The sequence below is a fragment of the Amblyomma americanum genome, chromosome 2 (genome assembly GCF_052857255.1).
Source record: "Amblyomma americanum isolate KBUSLIRL-KWMA chromosome 2, ASM5285725v1, whole genome shotgun sequence".
NCBI lineage: Eukaryota > Metazoa > Arthropoda > Arachnida > Ixodida > Ixodidae > Amblyomma > Amblyomma americanum.
In genome coordinates, this window is record NC_135498.1 from 75,435,032 (window position 1) to 75,462,035 (window position 27,004).

At 46.5% G+C, this 27,004-nt stretch overlaps 2 protein-coding genes across 2 annotated transcripts in view; both read left to right on the plus strand.

Annotated features, from left to right (window-relative positions):
• Window positions 1–1,736: 1,736 nt before the first annotated feature.
• LOC144119801 (uncharacterized) lies at window positions 1,737–14,083 on the plus strand. The gene is made up of 6 exons (XM_077652338.1): window positions 1,737–1,759; window positions 3,203–3,285; window positions 6,084–6,263; window positions 9,358–9,441; window positions 12,625–12,833; window positions 14,054–14,083. The coding sequence occupies exons 1-6, from the start codon at window positions 1,737–1,739 to the stop codon at window positions 14,081–14,083; spliced, it is 609 nt and encodes a 202-aa protein (XP_077508464.1).
• Window positions 14,084–15,278: 1,195 nt separating this feature from the next.
• LOC144118706 (membrane metallo-endopeptidase-like 1) overlaps window positions 15,279–27,004 on the plus strand; it is a 55,147-nt gene continuing 43,421 nt past the window's right edge. The window contains exons 1-2 of the mRNA XM_077651553.1: window positions 15,279–15,438; window positions 24,286–24,351. Coding sequence (XP_077507679.1) covers window positions 15,331–15,438; window positions 24,286–24,351 — 174 coding nt within the window. The 5' untranslated portion in view covers window positions 15,279–15,330. The remainder of the gene's footprint in view (window positions 15,439–24,285; window positions 24,352–27,004) is intronic.

Consider the following 27,004-nt stretch of genomic DNA (forward strand, 5'->3'; position numbering starts at 1 on the left):
TAGATAAAAAATAAAAAGAGCGCATTAATTACACGCAAGCCTAAATTATTGCCGCTAAGCCTAATAGCGGTGTGGTTTCTTTAAGCTGAGCAGTTACAACCGGTGAGGTTAAGCTCAAGTCTCTAATTGCCGAATTTAGCATGAAAAACGATGTTTTATTGTTAGAAATAAAGAATTTCACCTCGGAAAGCCTTTAAAATTATCGCAAGTGCTTATTGTTACAGCAATCGTGTCATAAAGTTTTGGCTTTTTATTTATATGCATTGTAAAATGGCATTTCATTTCCCTTCTAACAGTTATGTAAGTATTGCAAAATACAACTTTCTCTCATTAATTCTTTCAATAACGAGAAATGCGAATGTTACAGTCAGAATACGTTTTTCAAGGATGTGCAAAAAACATTTTCACATGCGAGAAATATTAGCCTTACAGTGATCGAGTGGTTCAATCATCGTGCAGCGAAAAATATGTGGCAAAAAGTATTGGCGAACAGTGTTGAAGTATTAGTGAGCATATTAAAAGGACACTAGAGATAAGGTTGGGCTGTCTCAATGGATTGCAGCGTTCTCACGACAGAGATGCTACAGTCGTGGAAATCGGAGTTTTTTATAAGCTATAAAATCCTAAAATTGAGATACAGGTGTCGCCATCAATGACCGACTTTGCAAGTGAACTGCGATGTGGTTACAAGTAATTCCGGATCCCGGAGGCTAGGCTACACCACCTTATAATTCAAAACTGTGATCACGGGGTCCCTTGTCACGAGTTTTGAGTCGAGCGGAAGGATAACTTTTTAATCCAAATTCCTCCCCAAAGAATTCGTCTTTTTCGGTCGGGAAAACATCAACATACACAAAAGTAAACAGAGAATCGATTTTTGCGAACATCAGAAACTAAATACAGTTGTCCTCAGTTTCCCTCCCACGAATAATTCCCTGCCACGCACAACAATGTCGCACTTAACAGAAAAGAAACAGTGAAGCAGTGTATAATGAAATCCTGGGCCTCGTCAAGCTGTACACCCACAGCTTTTAGTCCAGGCAGCCAGCTAGAATTCTCTGGGAAATAAATGAAAATGCAATGAAAAATCGATCTCTAGATTGTTCTTGCGTTCAAAAGGCCTCTCGTCATGAGCCTGTTGTTTGCTAGTAGGAGAAAGATCCGCAGCTGAAGTAAGAAGGTCAACAGTGACGGATTTAAGAATTTAAGGAGTCTTTGTGACGTAATCCCCCTTAATCATTTTGGGTCTAGATTTTAGCTTCTTCCATCGTGTGCTGAGATAGTGGGAAAGAATAGCGGCACTGTCCAAGCGAAAAACCCCTTCAGGGAAGTTCTATGTTGCTCTCCGAGAACTCATTGATTAAGATGCTGTATATTCGTTTCTGCGGTAATCTGATCTAGTTATTCTTTATTTTGCTTTAACTAAGGTCTTTAGAGACAAGGCAGTGATCTTTCATGGCAGTATGCCTGACAACAGACTCGGTGCCTTAAAGACAAAACTGGAAATGATGTCAAAACACGCATGTGGGCCCCCCGCAGCGCACCGCTGCACCCACACACGCCCGCATGTCTGAGCAGACTCCACCTTGCCACATAGTCTGCGCAATAACGCCAGCGCTCATTTACTATACTTGCAGAACGCAGCTGACTGACAGCACAAAAAACAAGCGCGGACACCACAAAATATGTGCGCGGTTTGTGAAGAAATTCCGAAAAACATGATCAATTTTAGCAGAATGGAACTCACTGACATTGACGAGTTCGTCATCCGCCAGAGACCGGATTCCTTGAAGCAGAGCTCTTTAAGCCAGCTGTGTTTTTTTCTTTATCGCTATACCTACTGTAGGGCGCAAAAGTAGTGTATTCCGCTCGGCGCGTGACGGAGCGAGCGAAGACTGCATCGCAGTGCCATCATAGGCGACCTCTGGTTCCAGACAGCCGATGGGAAACCATTTCTAATCTGCAGGCATGTCGTTTGAGTCCTCAGATAGCAGCGCACTGAAGCTCACGGAAAGGCCGAGAACAGCAGTTGTAGCGATCCAGGAGACCTGCGTCTCAATTCTTTCTTTCTGTCTCTTTTTTCCGTTCTGCGTTCGGGATATCATACGAGCGCTAGCCAGGGCATTCGGTGCGCTCGCACGCAAACCCTGCATATGGAAGCAGCTGGTATCTTCAACGTAACTCCTGATAGACAGCAATGACTTGTAAGATTACAATCTCGGCTCAACCTAGAGAGGCCTTAAATCTAAAAGAAAGTTGTACTAAAGATTTTGTCGCTATGTCAGCCACAAGCGCTCTGTCTTTTCTTTAGCGGCATGGTGATTTTATCTACTTTACTCTGACTTCTAAAGACGAGGCAATAACGTATAAATTTTGACACCGCCTCAATATTAAGCTCGACAACAAGCTGTCTGCCGTTCACTGGTACCATCAATGCTATTTTAATCAAGTCGGAAAGTGAATGCAAAAACATCAGTAAAAGTTTTAATTCATTCGGCCTGGCAACAGATTTTGCGGCAATGATCCTACAAGTGATTCCGGTCTGTCGCGAAATCCAATCAAGATATCAGTTGCTTCCACGACAGGTTAATCGCGCGCAAGAATTTTATCTTCGCGAAGAGGCGCGCTGGCGCTTACAATCGAAGGCGCAAGGAAAACAAAAAGAATAATAAGAAAGATCTCTGGATCGCTACTGCATCGGCGATGCGCTTGACATTTCGGCGTGCTGCAGCGCTATGCAACCAGATGAGTCAAGCGACATGCCTGCAGATTAGAAAGGGTCCCTGATCGTGTCGCGATCTCAGATGTCGTCTGTGGTTGGCACTGCGATGTAGTTTTCGTGGATTATACCACTTTTGCTCCTGGCAGTCCACAGTAGCCAAAGATATCTCCTAGAGTTGGTTTTTTTTTCGAGGGGGGGGGGGGAATTTGAGTTTGAAGGATAACGTTTGTCCGGTCGGTAGGGATTGCTTTGTTAACTTGAACGCACAGCGGTCGACACTGCTAATGAACTATGCGAGCCAAAAGGGGATATAAAATCTTGTGGCTCTAAGTAGACCGCAATGCTTCTGTTCGTATTATCTTGGTTTTCTATTTCAACTGCCGTTTCTCAAAATATTTTTGCGCGCTAGGGAAAATGCTGTCCTCGGAACCTAATTTCCACCTCAGTAACTGGTTTCTCTACTTTTGTTTTTTGTTCCAGGAAGCCAACACCAGTGGGAAGTGGAGGCTCTCCGGTTGCGAAAAACCCGCTGTGCGTGGGAACAAAAGCATGCCTCAAGGAAGGTGAGCTACCTCCACTGTGATCGCGCTCCGCCGTTCACTAAACTGTCAAGTAGGTGCGGGATGGGAGATGGGGTAATGGAGGGAAACAATATATTGAAGTCATGCAACGCAAGCCCAGTTCGTGTGCATTAGAACGAAATAAACATCGGCTTGGATCCAGTGACGACACCACATACATCCATGAATGTTTGTCGTGAGCTTGCAGCATTACATTTTAATGCAAAAATATTTGTCTCATGAGTGGCGTGTACACGACGTGTCAGCAGAACGTGTCATCAGAGCTGTCCACACGAAAATGACCATTCGAAAAAGAAATTCGCCGCCATTGCGGTTTAAACCCACGCCTTTTGTGGGCAAGGCGGGCGCGGAACGCATACGCCATGAAGGGTCGTCGGTCCAAGTGAGAGGGGCATGGAGTGAACGCGTTGTGCTGTGTACGAAAGTGCATTGGAGACGTGTACTGATGTTAGACACGATGACTTGCAAAAAGAGTTGCTGACGTAACCCCAAAAGTCACTTATTAAATGTCCCCTGACAACAATGACGCAAAAAAAGTGGCCTGCGTGATCAATCAATCAGTGATGAGTGCTAGACAACAACGATGAGTTGCAAAAAAAAAAGTTGCTGACGTTCAAACGCAAATGCATTGGCATTTCTCCATTGCAGCAGACTGCATTGCTCTACAATCTTTTTTAAATTCAAGTCAACACCAACAAACGTAAACTGAGGAGGAAACAGCATGATAAGTGAAAGGCAAAATATCTCCGTTTTCCAACCAATTTGTCTTGCTTGATTGTTGTGTGTAAATACATTTCGCCAATATGTCTATTTTGAACAAAGCCTCCACGACGGCTCAGTACAGTTCCTTACTTTGAAAATTAAGCGCGAGCGCTTACGATAACCAGTAATTCGCCGTGGATGTGCCAAGAGATTGCTAATGAATGTGATAAATGTGTCCAGCCGAAAAGCTTCTGGTCGCAGACCAGTTGGAAAACTTTTGGGATAGGGAGTGACAAGGACTTCCCGTTGTGTTCGTATCTAAAAGAATGTGGCTGGCGACAGCCTCTGCCGATGTTCGCCACCACCCCCTGCAAGTCAGTAGGGTGTTCCCGCGAACCGTCTACAAAACAGTGAAACGTCCGGAGCGTGAAGCTACGCACGATGCCATAAGTCACGCCAACAACGAGACGTACCTGTGTTTTCGCCCGATGTCGCCTGCCTATGTAGAATTTCGAGCTTCCAGCATACTTTGGTCGAAGATTAGGCAGCCTCCACCAGGTGTTCCGAAAACACCTGTGTTCAGGCCAACGCACGCTCCATCTCATAAGACGATGATACTCAGATTCTGCACAGATCATACCCGAAAATTCTGAGCAAAAACAGTTTTGAGCGGGAAACCATTTATGAACAATTTTTTTTTCATATAATGCAAGATTTTAGCATAACAATGAATATATCTGTGGATCGCCCCACGGCAGTCTTGCTTTTTTTATCTAAGTTGTTGCTATTGTCAAAGCGTTCCTCATTGGTTTTCTAAGGCGGTCTGAACTGTTCGTTGCGATCGATGAAAACACTTTAAAAGAAAGATTTTGCTACATCTCAGAAGAATGGACCATTACGTTCAATGGTTCCATAATAGTATCGTACAATTTTACAATTTTCAAAATTTTTGTCCGAGAATGTTGGACATGACAAGAAATTCACGCGGTTAGCTCGAAGCGCATATTTTAGGCTTTGAAGCATTTCGTAAAATACAAAACAATACTTAGGGGGCGTGCCGTACTAGTACGTCCGGGTCTCGTAAAAAAAAAATCAGCTTTGGTTTACCCCGGCTTATCTAATAAGACGAGCGAAAGCTCTGTTATGCATGGTAAGACATGGTTTAGCTTTGATTAAACTTTGTTGCATATCAGTGGTTTGGCTTGGACGGCGACTCACTATCGTCGAAGCACTAGTCCGGCACGTTGCTCATCCACGGCTTCGTGTGAATGTAAGCACAGGTCCCACACTTTCACACAGCGAACGGCGCGTCACGCGATTTCCCGCAGTGGCGAGAGTGCCGTCGGCTCCGCACACGCAGCTGTGGCGATCGGCGCAGCGAGTCACGTGATTCGATAGTTGCGAGGCGAGTGAGCGCCCTCGGCTCAACGCGCGCAGCTGCGGCGAGGCGTGGCGAGTCACGTGGCATGACGTCAGATCCCAGCCTCCACTCCTCCTGGTTTGAAGGTGAAATTTCATAGCCACATGACCTTCAGCTTTGTACGGGAAAAGTAGAGCTTTCGCTCTAATATGCCTCGATTTTCGTGGAGTGAGCTGCAAGCCAGCATGAATAAAGCCCTTCCTTTTCTGAGCCGGGCTGGGCAGCTGAATTGCACTCTGCAAGCTGAGTAGTTAAGTCAGACTTTATTTAAGCCCACTGCTCGGTAAAATGTAGTCTTTTACAGATCTGAACTGATTCAATTCAACAGCATTTATATAGGCTTTTCACACACGTGCAGTTTCATCTAGTTTTGCATACTGGCATTGCAGCGTAATTTTCACAAGTAGCTTTGGCCCTTTTGACTTGAATGTGCATCAGCAGAGTCTTTTATGGGTGTCAGTTTGCTGCCATAAGGCCTGCTCCTGGTGGAGGCCCGTGCAATTTTATTAAAAGTAATTTAAATTTGCAATTTCATGCAAAAGCCTTCTCTGTTGCCTACTCTACTAATGAAGCTCTTTGTAATCACACGTATGTAGTTAAGAGTATGTTCGAAAAAAAATGCTTCATGCTGCCGTTCTCTACTTCTCTTAATGTGCAGCTGAGGAGAATCTTTTCGAGGACTTTCCCAAAGGAAAAATGGCTCCAGATATATCAGCCTGCGCCGATATGTACGGCCATGTGTGCACCGAGAAGTACGTCAAATCGAGCGTCGACGTGCAGCCCATGCGGTTCCAGTCGCTGCATTTTATCATCAACAAGATAATGAATTTTATCAACGGTAGGGTCCCTTTCTTTCTTTCTTTCCTTCTTTCTTTCTTTCTTTCTTTGTTTATTTCCTTCTTTCTTTCTTTCTTTCTTTCTTTATTTCCTTCTTTCTTTTTCTTTCTTTCTTTCTTTCCTTCTTTCTTTCTCTCTTTCCTTCTCTCTCTCTTTCTTTCTTTCTTGACTTATGTATTTCCCTGTTTCTTTATTTATTTCCTTATCTCTTTCTTTCTTCCTTCCTTTTTTCTTTCTTTCTTTCTTTCTTTCTCTCTATCTTTCTTTTTTCCTTTCTCTCTTTTTTTCCTTGCTCCATGAGTTTGATGTGTGGAAGTGACTAGATGCCGTAGTGTAGGGCTCCGGCGAATTACAACCACCTGCGGTTCTTTTACGCGCACTGACATCGCACAGTACACGGGTCTCTAGAATACCTTTCCTTTATTCTTCCTTTATTTATTTATTAGTGTGATAGCGTTAAAACAGACGTCGGGCAAAAAGCGTGTTGTCGGTTATAGAATTCCCCATTCTCTTGAGGTAAGTGGCGTCGCTGGGCCCGATAATTCCCGTCGGCTTGACGAAAGTGATGTCATCAAAGTGATTAGTTACCATTGGCTGGGGGAAAGCGTTTCACTTCCGGTAACGGCTGTTTTCTATCGCATTGTTGACATATAAGAGAATTAGCTTTCCCAGTGAATTTTAATCAAGTATATATTCCAGTTCAGCAAAGCCCTTTTTGTCATTTCGAAGGGCACTCACAGGAGAACCAAGAGCCGCCATATGCCAGCCGTGCGTCTGAAAACCAGCCTGCCGGAGCACAACATGAATTTAAATGGTGTAAATAATGACCCGCCTTGACATAACATATAAGCAATTGGTCAGGGTTGGCAAGCTGCTAGTCGGTCAGATTAATCCGATGCCTTCATTACTTTGTCCCTGAAAAAGCGCACTGTTTTTTTGAGAAAATTCACCGACATAAAAAAAAATATCCACTTTCTTACGTGAAAGCATTTGAACTGCTAACTGGGCGGTTTTTTTTTTATAAAAGCCAAAGCTGTTATAGCTTTAACCTTGGTTAGACACATAGCACTTCATTCTACCATGGAATCTGCAGCATCAGCTTTAAGACTTTGATTACTTAGTTCATTAATTTATTTACCCTAATTGTTTAATTTAATATCAATCAGTTTCCGCCTGCCCCAGTTGAGAGAAAAATTCCCCTCCACGTTTAAGGAAGAAGAGAGTGAGGGTAAGTGCGATAATGAAGAACGAGAGAGGCTGAGAGGCGACGGGTGGCCACATCGCATGCCGCTGATTCTCATTAGCACAGTTAGGCTTTCTCTTGCGGCTGACGATGTAGATTCCAGGGTAAAATGCAAGGCTAGATGTCTAAAACAAAGCTTACAATTTACGTTAGGTAATCGTTTAGCGGGTAACTTCACTCAAAAAATTTTAGCGCGCCAGGACTAGATTCCTCGCTGGCGAAAAAGCTATACTGCCTGCGTTTGAAGCCTGAAGATGACAAGATGCCCTCAACCCGGTGGGCAGGTTGCCAACTCTCACCGTGGCAGGTAGCAAGTGGAAAGGAGGACAACCGGTTTCGCGACAGCTGCGGCCGAGTGTCCCGTCAGCTGTTACAAAGCGGAGAGGAAGAAACCGCTTACGCGGCAGCTGCAACCAAAGGTCACACCTGCTGCATCAATGTGGAAAAAAGAAATTCATGTCACACTAGTCGATCTCAAGCTCCGGTTACGCGGAAGCTACAGCTAAGTTGAAAGCGGGAAACCGCGTCACGCTAACAAGAAAAGCGAACGTTTGCGTCACGCTATTTCTAGTCACATGATTAGATTCAAGCAGACAGGGGACAACCACATTATGAGTGGGGTATAGCTGGTGTAGCGTACCAACGAAGGAGCGACTGTGTCAGTTCAGCTTCGTCGCATTTAGTTTAACTTAGCGAATCATTTATAGTTTTTTTTTCAGTCGCATTGCTCAAATGTTCTAGGAAGAAAGCAGAAGTATTTGCTCCTAGTTGAGCTGAGAGTGCAGATCAATTCGTTTAAATTTACTGCACTAAGGAATACATAAAAAATCGCAGACACAAATATCAATCTGCCCGCTTGGTCTCAATCCAAGAGTAGGTGGCGCAGTAGAAATAAAGTGCTGATTGCAATTATCTTCACGCATAGTGAAGCACCGCAATCTTTGCACGAACAAAGTAACCACTTTCTGAAGTATAATTTGTTGCTACAAAATGCCCACCTCAAAGCTACTCAAAAAGACCCCAAGACAGACAGAAGTAAGGAACATGGAGTTTTTGATAACACAAAACAAAACGAACCATGGTCGAGAGAGAGCCTCGACTTGCTAGTCAACGTTTCGACATGAAGGCTAAGAAAAGTATCCTTGCCGCAACGTTGGCTAACGAACTCAGGCTTCCCGTCTATCACCGTTCACTTTAATTTCTGTTCCCTAAAAGCGCAGATAAGTTGTATTGCATAAGGAAAAGGTTGATTCATCGACGAGTATTTTTTTCAGTATTTATCACGAATGCCACCTGACACCAAGATTTGAAAATAGTCGCTGCTGTTCAGCCGGTGCACATTTTTTGACGGAATTGCAAGTTATTTTCCTCTCCTTACGAGGGTTTTTATTTAAGAAATTCATAAGCTGTATTTAGGGGTAAAGCGATCTATTAAATGCTCCGATTGCTCTTCTTTTCCATTAAGAAATCCTTGTCCGTATTGAAGCAACCGTTTTGTTTGTTTTTTGCCGCACGCAGTGGAGATGATGAAACCGCCTACTTTGGAATGGTAGTAAACAAAAATCTCCCCAGTACTTGCTCCCTTGAGTTTTGCGTGAAATTAGTCACACTAAGGATTCTAAGGCTTTGTGCATAATCAGTCAGTAATGTTGCAGAGTACTGGAGCGGAAGTTGAACATCAGAGCGTATAAGTTCGTCGGCTGTCGTTATCTCCACTACAGTAATATTAATCTCACTAGACCTAAGCCTTCCTGAAACCAATCTAGAATTCGGATATTCTGTGGCGGGAAATCGCGTCCTTCTGCTCGTTTCGTCCGAAGTTCAAGTTTTCATTTTCTGTTTTTCCTTTCAGCATCAGTGGACAAGGACATCGGCTATCCTCAAGACAGTGCCCTGGTCCAGACAATGATTTTTGTCAAAAACTGCACCAGTTCTGGTGAGATGCAGCTTCCCGCTTCAAACAGATTTCTGCTTCCTTTTCTGGGTCTTCGTTCACATAGCAATTGCACCTCAGAAAGCGTCAGGATATTCGTCATCTCGAGTTTACTTCTGTTTTATTTCGCGCTGACAATATCTTGAAATTGGCACTTCTGCGTTTCGAAGTCGAGACTGCATAATCTGGTATCCTCCGGTTTCAATGGTCATGGCTTCGTGCAAGGATTTATTCGTTTCAAGATGAAGAGTAGCGAATTAGGTGTGTACAAACGGGCAGCGCTCGTACCCAGGGAATTACTTGGTTTTCAATGTTTGAAATATTGTTGCTGGCCGAAGTACAATTAATCTTCTGTTTTGATTGCAGTAGCCTCAGCTGTCAGGAACGCTAAAGCTAGTTAAGGCAATTTTTCACTTAGGCTGCAGCATTTTTGGCCAGTTATTATTCGTTCAGGTGCAATTTTATTAAGCGAGAAAAAATGCGAATGCCTAAAGAATACGGAATGGCTGGCACTCCTTGATTGGTATTAATATTCCATTCTCCTAAGCTGTGCCCAGAACTATTTTTCGATTTAAATTTTTCTTTGTTATCGTCGGGATTAGTAATTCAGCGTTCGTCATTCGCTTAATAGTCATTCTCTTATATGTTCCAAAGCCATGATTAGAAATCGATTATGAGCATCTCTTCTGGATCTTTACTGCTTGTTTCAACACCTGCGAATTTCTTTATATGAGTCCTTAAATACCTTTTTTAATGGCCATAGAGCTTCCGACGAAGTTTGATACCGGGACAGGAAATGCCGCTAGGGGCGCAGCAGTGAGGCAGGTGACCACGAAGCTTCGCCGGCACTGCGGGGGTATGGCACAAGCTGCTGGTATAAAAACGCTTGTACGCATTTCTTCTTAGGCGTTTAGTGCAGAACGAGTATTTCATTGTACCTCTCAAGAAAAAAAAAACTTCAGTGAGAGTTCGATTGGCATTAACGGATAGATTCCCCAGCGGCGCTATGCATGTTGTGACTGAATTGTTTACTTCCAGCTTGATTGTGGCATAATTTCCTTAAGAATACAACGCCCTTGCTCAAGACGCCGATGGAAAGTTATATAGTGGCTGTTCTTCCTCCGTGCCTTCATAGCTTCATTTGAAGGGGTAAAGTTGCGCGAACAGACCACTTAAGCCAAAGGACCAGTAGTTAAGCTGCTCACAGAGAGGTTGCGATTAAAAATGCGCGTCCAGCCCGACCATACAGGAGACGACTGCGCATGGTGCCAGTGCGTATATCTGCCTGGCATGCCTCAATGCGGCTGGGAAGTGCACCGTCACTGAATTACCGGATTTTCGTGTCTGGACTGTGTTTCTTAGAGGAAATAACTTCAAGAGAACTGGGCTGAGCGGCAGCGAGGAAGGCGAAATTTTACCATCAAGCTTCGAAGACCACCACCAGATGAGAAGTTAGTGCAGCAGGAGTGCAGAGTTTAAAGGCGGGCTTTTTCAGTTAATATGTGGCAAGCAATTTAATATCCAAATGCAAATAATTTTTATCCTAAAGCATTAAATGGCTCATCGGCACAAAAACCTGACGTCACCCAAAAAGTGACGTTGTTACAGAACTCGCGATTAGTCGAAAAAGTGTGACGTCGTCAAAGGCGCGAAAATGGGAAATGTTCACCAGTAATCACGGGCATGGTTCTGGCAAGTGGTCCCCAGAGAGCAGCCTCAGGGGCAGGTGCACCACCTAGGTCACGTGACTTTGTGGCGTCATCACAACCTGCCCACCGGATAGTGAGCAAACAGCCCATTTTGGCAGGTGGAAGCTAAATTAATGATAGATCGCTGGGAGCACCTGTCATTGCTAGGCAGTGGCGCATCGCTTGACCGCTGAATCACTTCGACAGGAAAGGTATGAGAAGTTCCAGGGATCTATGACTGTAAAATGTATAATGACCTTCTGCATATATGGGAATTAACCAATTACGCTATCGCGTCGTACCCTTAAGGCGGAGCTTGAGTGTCCCATCCGATTTTAATATCTAATACGACTCTACATCTATACTCGTAGCCATGAGCTCTTAGCTCTGAAGGAAATGCACAGCTTCCTAGTAAGTCGAAGGCCCTTTTTATCAGCTTCGAAAAACTAAATATTGCTTGTCCGCGAATGCAGATGTGCCAGTGCAAAAAAAAAAACAATACAGTTAGCAAATTCTTATTGCCCACTTCAGCATGTTACATTCTTCACTGAGTAGTCCTGTTGTCAAGTACGCGCTGTGATGCAGTACTACGCTGGCTGGCTGCCGTCGCTGCGGAGAATGTCTGGAAGTAAGGCATGCCAACTTATTGTGCTTTGCTTCCAATGCATTTACAAAGGAAGACAGCAGCGTCAGACTTAAGTCGACCAAAGGATCAGGTCGGCTTTCGAAAGTGTTCTCGACATTATATTACATTCGCACCAACAATAAGGTGATACACTAATGCGCACTGGATGACTACAACACATTTTATTAGATAGCTTCCGTAGGTCATCAAGCATCATTTTATTCAGCCGAAATTCCACAAGTTAGGCATGAATTCCTTAACCAGGCTGTGCAAGAGGCATATCTAAAGATGCTGTAAAATATCTACAGTGATAGCACAGCTGCCATATTTCTCCCCCGAGAAAGTGCGAAAATCCGAATCAAGGCGTTCCAAACTTAAAGTCTTGTTCCTGACCAGCCTGCTGTCACGGCCACTCGATCCCCACTCCACGCTGGTTCCTTGCGAACGGGAAAAGCAATCCAAGTGTAATGAAAACTTACACATCAGGACGGGCCTAGGGTTACAAATACCCGAGAATCGTGTGTCGAAAGCTGCCGGGAAGGAAGCGTCAAGGCAGAGGTAATAGGTAACCATCGGTTTTGCAGGGATTTTTTTTAATGTTCTCTATTTCCTTTCTGGTTTGCAGTGCCTAGCGGACTTTGTGTGTGTGTGCGTGTTTATCCCTCCCGTCCTGTGTTATAATGCGCAAAGCTTTTTAACTATGAGACCACTGAACCTCAGAAAACGCCTCTTTTATCACGTTGGTATGCTCGTAATTATTACAAAATAAACGACTGCAATGTTTTCTTCACACGTCGACTTGAACTTAACTAATGACCCCTATTAACATTAACTGATTTTTTAATTTTATCTTCTGCGCATATTCCCTCGCAGATGACCGTCTAAAAGTATATAAAAAGTCCATCTTCAAAAGCGTCTTCCAAAATCTCGGGCTTCAAGGCTTCCCTTTCATCGACAACGATACCAAACAGTCCCTGGACGTCCCAACAGCAGGCCTTAGCAACCTGTTCATTTATCCCTTCTTTCGCGTCAGCCTTACGCACAAAAGAAATGGGAACACAAGCACCAAAGTCTATGCAAAGGTGAGTATATATGCCTCCTTCAGGGGAATATATGCACCGCAATAAGCAGGAGAATAATTTGTAGTGTCCGAGGTTCCTATTTGTGCCTCATTATATGTCCTTGATTTAAGTGAATTTGCCTGGGGGCTGTGTTAAGGAGCAGGAGAGATTCAGTATCGGACTAAAATAGGAATAGTTTTCTTGTCCTTGCCCTATGCTTTTCAATCATTCAATCGACTGCCAACACCGCGCCAAAACAAGCTATTAATTATTCGTGAAGAGGTCTAAAGACAACGATAATGGATAGTACCGCGTTAGCTTATAATAAGTCTCATACCTCGCTCGTACGGGCACAAAAAATACCAAGGGATTTGGGATGTAAAGGCCTCAGTACTGTTAAAAAATTTCTTAAAATTTTTGCACAAAATCTACAAACCGGGTTGTCGGTGACGTCAGCGCAAATAAAAAGCACGCAAATATTCCGCCCACAAATAGCACAGGCGACTAGGTCACGCCGATTTTCTTTACAAGTTCAGCATTTGACGCCCAAAACCGTTTTATGAACAATTATGGAAGACTAGTGAATACAGTATTTTGCCTCAAAGCTTTATCCAACGAGAGTTTGAGCCTTTTTAAATCTGGTAAGCATTGTGAGCACAGCGTATAACGGGTATAGTTTAAAGAATGTCCAAGATTCTTGGATAAAAATTATTGAATATTGGAAAATTGTAAGGTTCCGGTATGGAAGTATTTACGGTAATGGACTGTTCATCCAATGTGTAGAAAAATCTTTCTAAGAATATTTGCATCGCTCCCATCGAGCAGTTACGACTGCCATAAAGTACCAATGGGGAGCGTTTTTGTAAACACAAAAATTCGTTAACAGCAAGAAAAAAAATGAAAAACCTGCCGATGGAAAATCTTCGAATATATTGATTGCTATTGCGAAATTTTAAAAGATTTGAAAAAAATGCATTCTTAAAATGTAACCCGTTCAAAAATGCTTTTGTCCAAAATTGTCAGGCATACGTGTTGGGCCAATTAATAGGCATGCATGACAGATACCCAGCGGGTGAAAAAGAAATATCAACAGGGCTGCACTCCGCTTAATTCTACTGAAGCATAAACGCGGTGCGGATGCAGCTTGCGCAAGATTGTCGGCAAACTCAAGTAAGTGTGTTGTTAATTCACTCATTTTTGTTGACCGTCTGTCCTCATTATTCACTAACTTCAACACCCAGATTACAAAAGCAGTGGTGTGTGATAGCTGAAGCAGGTAACGTAGATTATGATGGTGCAGATTTTTAGCGGCGCAAGGGCAGTTTTTGGCCGTGCGGCGCCATGGCACAATCTATTTTTATTTACACAACACGTGATCGGAGATTCATTTTCCAAGCATATCAGCCCAAAGAAGCCGAGCACCAGGCAAGAAGAAAATTTGTACTCGTCGTATAATCGGTTTGTACCCGGCTGCACTGGGATTTAACCCAACCCCTCCCGCAAGCGAGGCGGATGCTCAATTAGGCCACCGCTGCGGTCTAGATGACGGTCTAGGTAACATAGACAATAACCTGGGAGTCGCTTTGGTAGCGGCAGTGACGAATCTTCCGCATATTCCCAATCCATGACTGGTGCATTAGACTTACTAGCTGTAGACACATTCAACATTTGTGACAAGTGGTGGACAAGTAAATACCACTTTGCGTTTGACTTGCTTTTCAGGCCAGTGACAAGGTTCGTGTTCTAACAAGGTGGTTTCATATAATTTACTTGCGTCTTTCATTGTCAAAAGGGACGTCAAGCAGCAGATTGCATGTAAATATAAAATCGCCGAGTAATGAGCATAATAACCACATTTGTTCAGCGCATTAGAAAAGATAAATTGCCGAATTTTTGCGCGCCCAACATGTGGTTCAGAATCAGTGCGGCGAAGAACACGAAAACTAACGGTTTCTGCGTTATCAGAAGGCGGTAGTTGGGCACGAAAAAGCGTTTCTGCATTGATAACTAATATTTCTGTAATGATGCTAGTGGCATAATATCTTTTTTAATATACTGGGGTGCTCACGAAATGATTGATTGCTGACCACTTTTAATAGCAACCAGAGCGATTCTTTTCCCATGCACGATAAAATTCATGCGACGCTGGAAGACTGCGCTGAATGAATTCCTTTCGTGACTCGAAAGGAAGACGAATATTATTCGCAGTTCAACAATTCCAGTCCAGTTACGCCAGTTACGAAACTCAGAAGTGTGGTTTTATGTTTTTGAGAACAACTTCGGAACCCTGACCAAAGCACAGGCACACCGACTAGATGGTGTTATCATTACATTCGCCGAGAGGGGCATATCCTTCAGTGGTAACAGCAGTGATGCGAGAAATGTGAGAAACCCAAATACCGATCAGACGAAGTGTGAAATGAAGCTGTTCACTTCTGATTAACGCTTTCAGTTATTCAGCGAGGTTATAAAGTTCAAGATAAAGACCAAGTCCGCGAAAACAGACAACGTCCGCGTTATGTTCCTGGACTTGAGAACGAATTGTGCAACCTTTTTCCCACTGTTGGCCAACATGACTGACGCCATCCTTGAAGAGTCCTTCAGCTTCATCACCCGCCTGCGCGAGGTACGTGAGGCCTTTCGACAATTAAAAGTTTCATTTCATTTATTACTCGCAGATAAAGAAGGTCAGCTTGCCGAAGCATACATTACAGTCTAGGAACATTGGATAAAATTATTCCGCCCTAGCCAATAAACAGGAACTTAATGCAGAGGCAGGGCGATTAACGTGATCCTGGCCGCTGTAGCTGCACAATGTGCTTCACAGAAAACAAATAATCTAAAGCTACGGGAAAACCAGGTAGATGCAACATCACTGTAAAAATTGATCCCTGAACACAGTTACAGCGGCGTTGGAGTGCATAACATGGAGAAAATCAACGTTATAATGCATGGAAGAAGCCAGAAAGAAGCTAGGGAGAAACAAGTCTGCGTCAGGAACCAAATGCGTGCTGTTATAGATAGACGTCAATGTATTCTTCTCAGAAAAAAAAAGGAGTGGAAGGAGTTTTCTAGAGTTGTGGATGTCGGGCAAACAACATAGCTATACTAGTACAGAATATGTAAAGACTTTGCTGCCAACTAAACAACAGCTTCCCTAGGACAGAAGAGATTAAGACCGGCGGCGAAGATTAGGCAAGGTAAGTTGTTGGGCGTGTTGATTACGATATTGTCTCGTAGTGGTGACGGCAGTCGAAGCAGCGATGAAGACGGATGAAAGGGTGTTGTAAAAGAACTGTTTATTGGGCTGACTTGCACCCAAAATGGACTGAATCACTCGGCGGCGGCGAAGCGACAAGCGTGCTCGGCGGTCGTCGAACAGAATGCCCGCCGCTGTCGGCCGTGCTCAATTTAAAGCTGATAGCGAACATTCGAGATAAAGGGCGCAAAGTTACTAGAACATTCCGGAACAACGTAGAATCAGCTTTGCCTGGCTGCGATCAATCGAGATAAATCTAGTCGCGTCTTGCGTCGCAAACAAAGCGATAAAGTGGTGTCGCGGCAGATTTGAAAAACGAACAAACACTGCAAATATTCGCGGCATTACTCCCCTCTCAAAGAAGCATCGACCCGATGCATTAAAACAAATAATGCGACTAGTAAGGGAAAAAACGGATCTTGCGAAAATAGAGCATGGAAATGCAGCGGCCTTTAGCGCGCATAATACGGCTTCAGGCGGACTACATGGACAACTTCTGGTCGTACGCGGCGTCGCTGGGATGCAGTCATTGCGTCAGGGATGACTTCATAATCCAGTTCACCCAGCCGACGAAGAACCTTGTACGGGCCGAAATAGCGGCGCAAGAGCTTTTCACTCAATCCACGGCGGCGAATGGGCGTCCACACCCAGACTTGGTCTCCTGGCTTGTATTCCGCGTTGCGTCTTCGTCGGTTGTAGCGTCTGGCGTCGGACCGCTGCTGATCTTTGATCCGTAATCGGGCAAGCCTTCGAGCTTCTTCTGCGCGTTGAAGGTAGGCGGCAACGTCGACGTTCTCTTCTTCTGTAACGTTGGGCAGCATGGCGTCTAGCGTGGTCGTGGCATCCCTGCCATGGACGAGCCTAAAAGGCGTCATCTGGGTGGTCTCCTGCACTGCGGTGTTGTAGGCGAAGACGACGTAAGGCAGGATGACATCCCAGGTTTTATGTTCGGCATCGACATACATAGCGAGAATATCGGCGATGGTTTTGTTCAGGCGCTCGGTCAGTCCGTTGGTCTGCGGATGGTATGCAGTTGTCCTCCGGTGGCTCGTTTGGCTGTAGCGCAGGATGGCTTGCGTGAGTTCCGCCGTAAATGCTGTTCCTCTGTCCGTGATGAGCACATCGGGGGCGCCGTGTCGAAGAAGAATGCACTCCACGAAAAATTTGGCCACTTCTGCTGCTGTTCCGTTCGGTAGGGCTTTCGCCTCGGCGTAGCGGGTCAGGTAGTCGGTCGCTATGATGATCCACTTATTTCCAGATGTTGACGTTGGAAAAGGGCCAAGCAGGTCCATGCCAATCTGCTGAAAGGGCCTTGAGGGAGGTTCAATGGGGTTCAGAAATCCTGCTGGTCGTGTGGGAGGAGTCTTTCGTCGCTGGCAATCTCGGCATGTTTTCACATAGTGTGCGACATCGGCAGACAGTCGGGGCCAGTAATACTTGTCTTGAATGCGGCGGAGGGTGCGAGTAAACCCGAGATGTCCAGCGGTCGACTCGTCGTGTGAAGCCTGTAGAAGTTCTTCGCGGAGACAAGTAGGTACAACAAGGAGGTAGGCTGTTTTTTTCGCTGTAAAGTTCTTCTTCACAAGGACCTCATTCTGCACACAGAAGGAAGACAGTCCTCGCTTGAATGAAGCGGGGGGTGAAGAAACCTTGCCTTCCAGGTACTCGATGAGGCCTTTTAGTTTGGGGTCCGAGCGTTGCTTCTGAGCAAAAGAGCTTGCGCTGATGGGTCCCAGGAAGGCGTCCTCATCGTCGTCCAGCGGTGGTGCATCTACAGGGGCTCGTGAGAGGCAATCGGCGTCAGTGTGCTTGCGTCCGGACTTGTAAACGACGGTGACGTCAAACTCCTGGAGACGCAGACTCCATTGAGCGAGTCGGCCAGAGGGATCCTTCAAATTGGCAAGCCAGCAGAGCGCGTGGTGGTCGCTGACCACCTTGAACGGCCGTCCGTAGAGGTAGGGGCGGAATTTCGACGTAGCCCAGATGATGGCAATGCACTCCTTCTCAGTGGTCGAATAGTTAGCCTCGGCCTTGGAAAGGGAACGGCTAGCGTACGCGATGACCTTCTCCAGCCCGTCACTTTTTTGGACGAGAACGGCGCCTAGTCCCACGCTGCTTGCGTCGGTATGAACTTCAGTATCGGCGTTTTCATCAAAATGCGCAAGGATCGGTGGGGACTGTAAACGACGCTGAAGTTCCTTGAAGGCTTCTGCTTGCGGCGCTTCCCATTTAAACGGCACGTCTGCCTTCGTCAGTTGGGTCAGGGGCTCGGCGATGCGCGAAAAGTTTTTCACAAATCGTCGGTAATATGCGCATAGTCCGAGAAATCTGCGCACTGCTTTCTTATCGGCCGGCGGTTGAAACTGTTCAATAGCAGCTGTTTTCTGCGGTTATGGGCGTACTCCTTCCTTGCTAACGATGTGGCCTAGAAACAGCAGCTCTTCGTAGGCAAAGTGGCATTTCTCTGCTTTCAAGGTTAGGCCAGACGACTTGATTGCGTCTAGTACTGTTCGAAGTCTTTTGAGGTGCTCTTCAAAGTTCGAGGCGAAGACAACGACGTCATCTAAATATACCAGACAAATTTGCCACTTCAGGCCTGCCAGCACTGTATGCATTACTCGCTGAAACGTCGCTGGTGCGGAACAGAGACCAAATGGCATCACCTTGAACTCAAACAGCCCATCCGGAGTTATGAATGCTGTCTTCTCGCGATCTCTTTCGTCGACCTCAATTTGCCAGTAGCCGCTCTTGAGGTCCAGCAATGAGAAATATTTGGCGTTACAGAGGCGGTCCAGTGTGTCGTCGATGCGGGGGAGGGTGTAGACGTCCTTCTTTGTTATGTTGTTCAAGCGGCGGTAATCCACGCAGAATCGAAGTGCGCCGTCTTTCTTTCTCACTAGAACAACCGGTGCCGCCCATGGGCTGTTTGAAGGCTGGATGACGTCGTCGCGAAGCATTTCTTCGACTTGGTCCCGGATGGCTTGTCGTTCTCGCGGAGACACACGGTAGGGGCTTTGACGGAGAGGTCGGACGTGTTGATCCGTTATAATGCGATGCTTGGCAATTGGCGTCTGTCGCACCTTCGGCGATGTCGAAAAGCACTCACTGTGGTTTTGAAGCAGATTGCGGATCTGGTCTTGTCTGCTCCGGTGCAGGGCTGGGTTGATGTCGAAAGTGGGCGAGTTCTCTTGGTAAGGCGGATCTTCTGCGGAGGGGTCGGAGAGGGCGAAGGAGTCTCGTACGTCAGATATTTCGTCGTAGAAAGCAATCGTCGTTCCTCTGTTAATATGCCGGTATTCTTCGCTGAAGTTAGTCAGCAGTACTTCGGCCTTGCCATTGCGGAAATGTGCGATGCCTCTTGCGATGCTGATTCCTCGGTCTAGTAGCAACTGCATGTTCCCCTCGATGATAGCTTCAGTGTTTATGGCTTTCGTGGCGCCTACGGTCACGATAACGCTTGAACGGGGTGGGACGCTCACTTCGTCCTCCAGGACACTTAGGGCAATGTGATTTTCCCGAGTTTTCATCGAAGCGATGGCTTCGTCCGTCGGAAGCGTGATCAGCTTGGATCGCAGGTCGATGATCGCCTGATGCTCATTAAGGAAATCCATACCCAAGATCACTTCGCGGGAGCATTGCGGTAGCACAACAAAGGTCGCAGGATAGGTATGTCCTTTGACCGTCACTCGCGCTGTGCATCGTCCTGATGGCGTAATGAGGTGGCCCCCAGCGGTGCGAATTTGTGGGCCGTCCCAAGCCGTTGTGACTTTTCTGAGCTGCGCAGCGAATGTTCCATTCATCACCGAGTAATCGGCTCCTGTGTCGACTAGAGCGGTAACTTTCCGGCCGTCGATAGTCACTTCTAGGTCGGAGGTCCTGGCTCTTGCATGGCATGTCGCTCTCGGCGTCGGGTCACGGCTTCGTCGCGTATGCGAGTCACGGGTTGGGCGTGTGGTCGAAGCTCCTCTGGGTGGCGGCGTCGATTTCAAGGTAGCTTGCGTCGTGGTCGAGGTTCTCATTGTGTGCGGCGTCTGTGCAGCGAGTGTCGGTTCTTCATGCGGCGTCGCAAGTGCAGCGTCTTCATGGGGCGTGGTCGGTGGAGGATCTTCGGCGTTTAGCTCGTGAGTAACCTCACCTCCAGAGGTTGCTGCCTTTAGTTTCCCTTACGGGGGCTGGGAGACCTTCCTCGTACCGCGGCTGCGTAGCTGCGGCGTGGCGACGCAAAGCGCGAGGTTGACGGCGATGGTGAGCGCGAAAAGCGGTTCGGCGTGTACTCTTCTCGACGCAGGTACTCGTCAATTTCCTGCGGACGTTGCCCGAAGCGTGGTCGTGGGGCGTTAATGGCAAATCCTCGAAGACCGATACGTCGGTACGGGCAGTGACGAAAAATATGGCCGGCATCACCGCAATGGAAGCACAACGGCCGGTTGTCGGAAGTCCTCCAGTCGCCGCATTTCCTGGGGCTTGAGCGTCAGTCATAGGCTGGGCGGGCGGGGGCTGGGAGGCGGCGTTGTGGAACAAGTGGCTCATCTCGGGGAGGACGTGGGGGTTGTCGCTGGGGCTGAGCAGTACTTACTGCAGCGGCGTAGGTCATGGTCTGGGGTTCTGTGGCCGTCGGGGTGCCAAGTGCCTGTTGCACTTCTTCCCGTACCACATCCATCAGAGTCGCTGCTTGTGGCTGTGGGGAAGATGGCAGTAATCGGCGTAGCTCCTCTCGGACGATTTCGCGGATAACTTCCCGCAAGCTGTCGCTGGTGGTGGCCGGCGTGTCCGAACGGATTGCACAGGCAGAGGAAGGGCGATTGTACTACCGAGCTCGAACGTCGAGGGTCTTCTCAATCGTGCCGGCTTCTTGCATAAACTCCTCGACTGTTTTTGGCGGCTGGCGGACGAGGCTTGCAAAGAGTTGTTCTTTTACGCCGCGCATTAAAAACTGAACTTTCTTTTCCTCGGTCATCCCGGGATCGGCGCGGCGAAATAGGCGCTTCATCTCCTCGACGTAACTGCGGACGGGCTCATTCGGAAGCTGGATCCTGGACTCGAGGAGTCGTTCGGCTCTTTCTTTCCTCACGACACTGGTGAATACCTTCAATATTTCTCTCTTGAATAGCTCCCATGTCGTAAGGGACGACTCGTAGTTTTCGTACCACGTGCGTGCGGAGCCATCCAATGAGAAAAAAACGTGTCCAATCTCAGCCGCATCATCCCACTTGTTGAATGATGCCACGCGCTCAAATTGGTCCAACCATTCTTCAGGGTCTTCGACTAGGGATCCACTGAAAGTTGGCGGCACCCGCCGCTGCTGCAGTATGATCGGTGTCGACATCTTCGGCGAGGTTGCGGTGCTCGTAGCAGCGTCTTTTCGCTGTCTGGTGCGGTCCGGCAGTTTCCCAAACTCAGGCTCCTCTCCCTGGAGACGTCGGCTGGCTCGCTGAGCTGCTGGTTCGTCCTCGGGTGCGAAGCGCTCAGGGCTGGCTTCACGACTTGAAGGGGGCGTCCGGAACATGGAAGGCTACCCAGCAACTCCACCAGATGTCACGTAGGGGTGACGGCAGTCGAAGCAGCGATGAAGACGGACGAAAGGGTCTTGTAAAAGAACTGTTTATTGGGCTGACTTGCACCCAAAATGGACTGAATCACTCGGCGGCGGCGAAGCGACAAGCGTGCTCGGCGGTCGTCGAACAGAATGCCCGCCGCTGTCCGCCGTGCTCAATTTAAAGCTCATAGCGAACATTCGAGATAAAGGGCGCAAAGTTACTGAACATTCCGGAACAACGTAGAATCAGCTTTGCCTGGCTGCGATCAATCGAGATAAATCTAGTCGCGTCTTGCGTCGCAAACAAAACGATAAAGTGGCGTCGCGGCAGATTTGAAAAACGAACAAACACTGCAAATATTCGCGGCAATATTCCATGACTGCAGCGTGACGATCATCGCCGAAACTACGCGCAAAGTCACAATAGTTCGAATGCAGTCTGGCCGTTCCTCGCGATGCAGACAAAACGTTGATGCTCTCTACTGACGTTGTTGCCCAAAGTAAATGAAAAAAAGTGAAACTTGGCAGAAATGCGAACGCGGAGCTCAATTTTTCAGGCGGGAAGGCTATTAATAAAGTACTACTTGGGAAAAAAGTTTCTGGGACGCAAGTTCTAGGAAAAACGTTTATTGTAGCTCCACCTTGCTACCCAGTCGCCTGATAATGTGAAGAGAAGAAGGAGCATTTAGGCCTTTATTGCCTTCATACAATATCAGGCGACACGGAAGCTGCAATAAACGTTTTTCCTAGAACTCGCGTCCCGGAAACTTTTGTCCCGAGTAGTACTTTCTTGAGGCTTAACAGCCCAAAAGAGAATAATGTACCTTCAGATTCAAAACAAGACTTTCTCTGGCGATATATATTGCCACGACCCAAGGAGAGCCGTGCAGGTAGCCTTAGAGGAGAGCCCAAGAATGAGGTCGGTCTTTTTAATTGCAGAGCCAGGTCTAGCCCGAGGGCTCGTCACGAACCAACCGCCGCTTCGACGTCGTTTCGACTAAGCACGGAGGCCGCGCGGTGCTAGGCATGTGGCATTATTACTAATGCGAAAGCATTACTAGGCTACGTCGGCACCGGCAGTGTCCGCAAAACGTGGACGCCAGATGTGTCCGCAGAATGTCTCGCCTGATGTGACATCAGCTGGCGGCTTCAGCGTTCATGACCGAATGTGTGTGACCCTTGATATAAAAATGGTATATCAGTATCAATCGGTCATTAACATTACTTATTAATTAGTTATTCTAATTGCCATGATTAATTGTCCTAATAAATAAGGCACTTAATTGTACTAATTAATGATGCTAATCGACAAATATTATTCATGAGATAGGTAATCGGATTCGTTTTGGGGGATAATTAGGGAGACCATGTTATGTCACAAGAGCGTGACGTCATCCACGTCTTATGATGTCACGCCTGCAAACAATCAGAGTACAGCAAACAGAAAAGTACGGATCGTCGAGTGGTAGCATCGGAGATCTAAGAGTGGCGGTCGGATCTTAAAGGTGTAGAAAGGCGTCGACTAGGAGCCACCAACGTCCCGGAAGACCCTAATGCTTTCTCATTTCTGCAATGCAGTCCGGAAAAGTTATCTTTAAGTTTTTTTAGCTCACAGGCGCAAACCAAAACGCAATCTTTAAGGGGTTTTTTGAGGATGCAACGATATTAAGGGATTTGAAATCAAGAACCTTCTAGGTAAAGCGCGCCAAGTAATTTTACGCAAGCATTTAAAATGAAGACGGTAATCGCCGATAAATGACGCGACGATCATCAAGCTTCATCGTGTCAGGGGTACGGAGAAAATCGATTACGATGCCATTGTTGCTTAAGCCTGAGATTTCCGCTGCCTTCTCCCACATCCTTCCGTACATCGTCCGATGCCGCCAATCAAGATTGCAAGGGTTTTGCCTTCTGAGACGTTGGTTTTCTTCCTTAAAACTAGCAGCTTTTTCGTTCGACGTTCGAAATGCAGCGCCCCCGTATATGACGTCAATAATGCGGCTCTGCCTAGCGCGAAGCGCTGTGGAGAAGCCTTGACGTCATCTTGGGTTTAAGCGGCTATTATGTCATCATTTAAAATGCTTCAGTGCCAAAAGACTTTGCATGCTTTACCTGCAAGTTTTGCACATTATATCACTTTAAGCTCGCTTAATTCTCTAACCTCTTCGGTTGTCTTTTAAGTATTTAAGGACATCACAGAAAGCTGATTTGGATGATTTGATTGTGTGTTAAAAATAAATTATTTGTCTAGAGCCTATGTGCATATCACCACTCTTTTGTTGCAAATCGCATTCCAAGCTGAGTGGAATACACGCGCGATACAATGGCATCAGACGAGCGTCACTTCTTTGGTCTGTTTATTCAATTTGTGATGCTAAAAATTGCGAAAATAATCTCGATCTAGTGCGGATTCTGGCGATCTCAGAGCATTATTCTCGCTTGTCATATGGTGCTTATAAACGCATAGTTATGCCTTGCAAGTACAGAAGCCCAGATGCGTTTAGCTTAAGAACAGCATCACAGTTGTTCTCTATATCGGTGCTGTAGATTGGAGGCATGAGGGCATACATTTAGCTCACACAATTTCAAGAATAACGATTATAGTTTGTCGGATGAGTGGGTTTTTTAAAAGGGAGAGCAGTCCTCAGTTTCTAACATCGCTCCGTTTTCCTTGGCAGATTTCTCTCAGCCAGTCCCTCGATGAAAATATAACGCCTTTGAAGGACATGAAGGCAACGGAAGGGGTAAGTGAAACCAGGTCTTCAGCAGTTTACAGCAGCGAGCTCTGAGAAGCGACTTTTAGAAGATATTTGCAGATAACCCTAGGAAGATAATATTATTTTAAACACCGTTCTTAAGTTAAGAAACTGTATGGAAACATGCCTTCTTCGAGTAACCTTATGGCACAGATGCAGTCACCAAAATATCGCTAAACTACGCTTTCACTTACGGAAGCTGGGGTCTGTTAAGCGTATTCATTATACAAAATTAGCACGCAACAGACGGAACAACAAGAGAGGCAAATACGAGCGCTGAGTAGCACCTGAAAGAATTGTATTGAAGCAACGGCAATATATACCACAGGCCACGCCCACAGCATAAAAACATAAAAACGTTAAAACCAAGCAGCAAGATTCTTCGCATTCTTAGGCATGAAGAAATATAATCCATTTTCTTTTCAGGTTGACATAAGGAGTGCTGACGCACTTCACTCCTGTATGTTGAATGACATGCGCTTCAAATAATTCTGGCACAAGGTGGTGCTTGTCATCCCTCCGAACAATGTCTTTTTTTTAAATATGCGGTGCACTGGCAGGTGTCCACTTGTTCAGGTTAGTCCGTTCTCAAGCTGTCTTTAATGACTATTATGATCTGTCAGCCTATCATTTGAGGAGCGCCCAGCGTTTCCAACGTATGATGGCTCACAGGAAAATGATACATCGCAGATTTCTTTTTTGCGTTCATTGAAAGCCTTTTCATGTTTCTTTTCTGATTGTTTTGGCGGTCGGTCTTCTCGTTTGACCATCTTTCAAAGTTTTTCTAGTTTGTCAGGCGCAGAAAAAAAAAAACACCCTTACTTCGTACCACCCTAAAGCTTTTCTCGCGTTATGACTTATGCCGTGCGCATACGGGATCACAACTGCTTTTTCTCCTTCTTCTTGGTCCTGTGCCGTCGTGTCTGCTGAACGGAAATCTTTCAGGATTTTGCAGCCAACACTTCAACGAACAGCGTCCGTGAATCCAGGGATGCGCAACCTTTGCAGTTGGACCTTGAAGCTTTCCTCAGTGCGATGAGGACGTGCCCTGTTGAAGGCGTTCTTCCGCGCGCTTACCGCTGCTGCTTTTTTTTACTAGTTTCGAGTGAGCTGAAATGTATGGCGTGACGCCTCTCTTTGAGCGCGGAGGGAAGCCTCAACAGATCGGCACTGGGCGTATGAGCAGGCGCTTGTCCATGAGCTGGAGTTGTTCGCCTTCATGTAATTGTTCGTCAGAGTGAAATCTTTAATAGTCTCCGCGAAGATCTTGAAAAGGTCTCCTTCATATCTCTGAGGTCCTGAACCAGAAGCCTTGCAGACGATCAATAAATCGCCCATATAGCGGAACACGCTCAGCGAACAGCTTTCTTCCAGGGCTTCTTTTAGTTTTCTGTCAGCGGCCGAGTAGCAGGTCACTAAGAAGCGGCTCTACGCACGACCCCTAGACATACTCTTTTTTTCTGGATGTAAATCCCACCATTAAAATTTGTGCAGGGGGGGCGCAGATAAAACGCCAAGGCTTCAAGGAAGCTCACACAGTTAATGCCGCAGGCATTTTGAATTCTTACGGTTCCAATTGTTTCAATGCTTTCTTTTACTGCGCGGTACAGAGTAATAATATTATTTCAAGTCGACCGGGAAAATGTTTGGCTCTTGCGAGCATTTTTCTTCGATATCTTGAAACTTTTTTTTCTTTTATCAAGAAGGAGTCATCCACTGCTATCAGCGAGAAGCAGTCTTGTAGGAACAGCCCTAATACACGCTGCCAACTGCTCTGAAGAACGCCCTCTACAGGTCACGTCTTCATCACACCGAGAAAAGCTTCAAGGACCAAATGTCACGGTTGCGCATCGCGCTGCAAAGTTGTGGAAGATTTCTGTTGATCAGCGACCACAACACAGGGCAAGAAGAACAAAAAATTAAAACGGCCGTGGCTTAGCTTGGTTAAGCCTGGTGATTGCGAAGCACGCCGCTTAGAAAGTCGTTCTTCTCGTTCTTCCGTCTCCGTAGCTCGCTGATGCTTCCTCATTGCATTCGGCCGAGCTGCCTTGTTCGTAGGCACCATCGTAATATGACTGCCTTGGCGAGAGGAGCGGAGCTGTTTTATACAGCTGGTGTGACGTCACTCTGACCGTAGCGCCCCTGGGGAGAGGAGCGGGAGTTAGGCCGCCGTTGGTGGCTACCGCCTCGCCTCGTGACGGCGTGAGATGGGGCCCCGTTTTTACACAGCTGGTGTGACGTCACTCTAGGTCACGTGGTGTGACGTCACGCAGCGAGGTCACGCTAAAGGTCAATGGTGCCTACCACCGCCTCGCCACGGAACGGGCTGAAGTGCGACCTAAAGTAGTATTGCTTCGCAATAAGAAGCAGTTGTGATCCCGTACGGATACGGCGCCAGTCGTCACCTCAATAAGATTTCGGGCGGTCCGACGATAGGGTGCTTTTTTTCTGCGCTCAACAAACTGTAAAAACTTTTCAAGGTGGACCACTGAGAAGACCGGCCGCCAAAACTGTGCGAAAAAAAACACGAAAAGTATTTCACTAATGTAACAAAGGAGTTGTCTGCGATTTACCATTATCATGTGGGCCATCGTACATAGGAAAGACTGGGCGCTGTTCAAATGATAGGCTGAGAGACCAC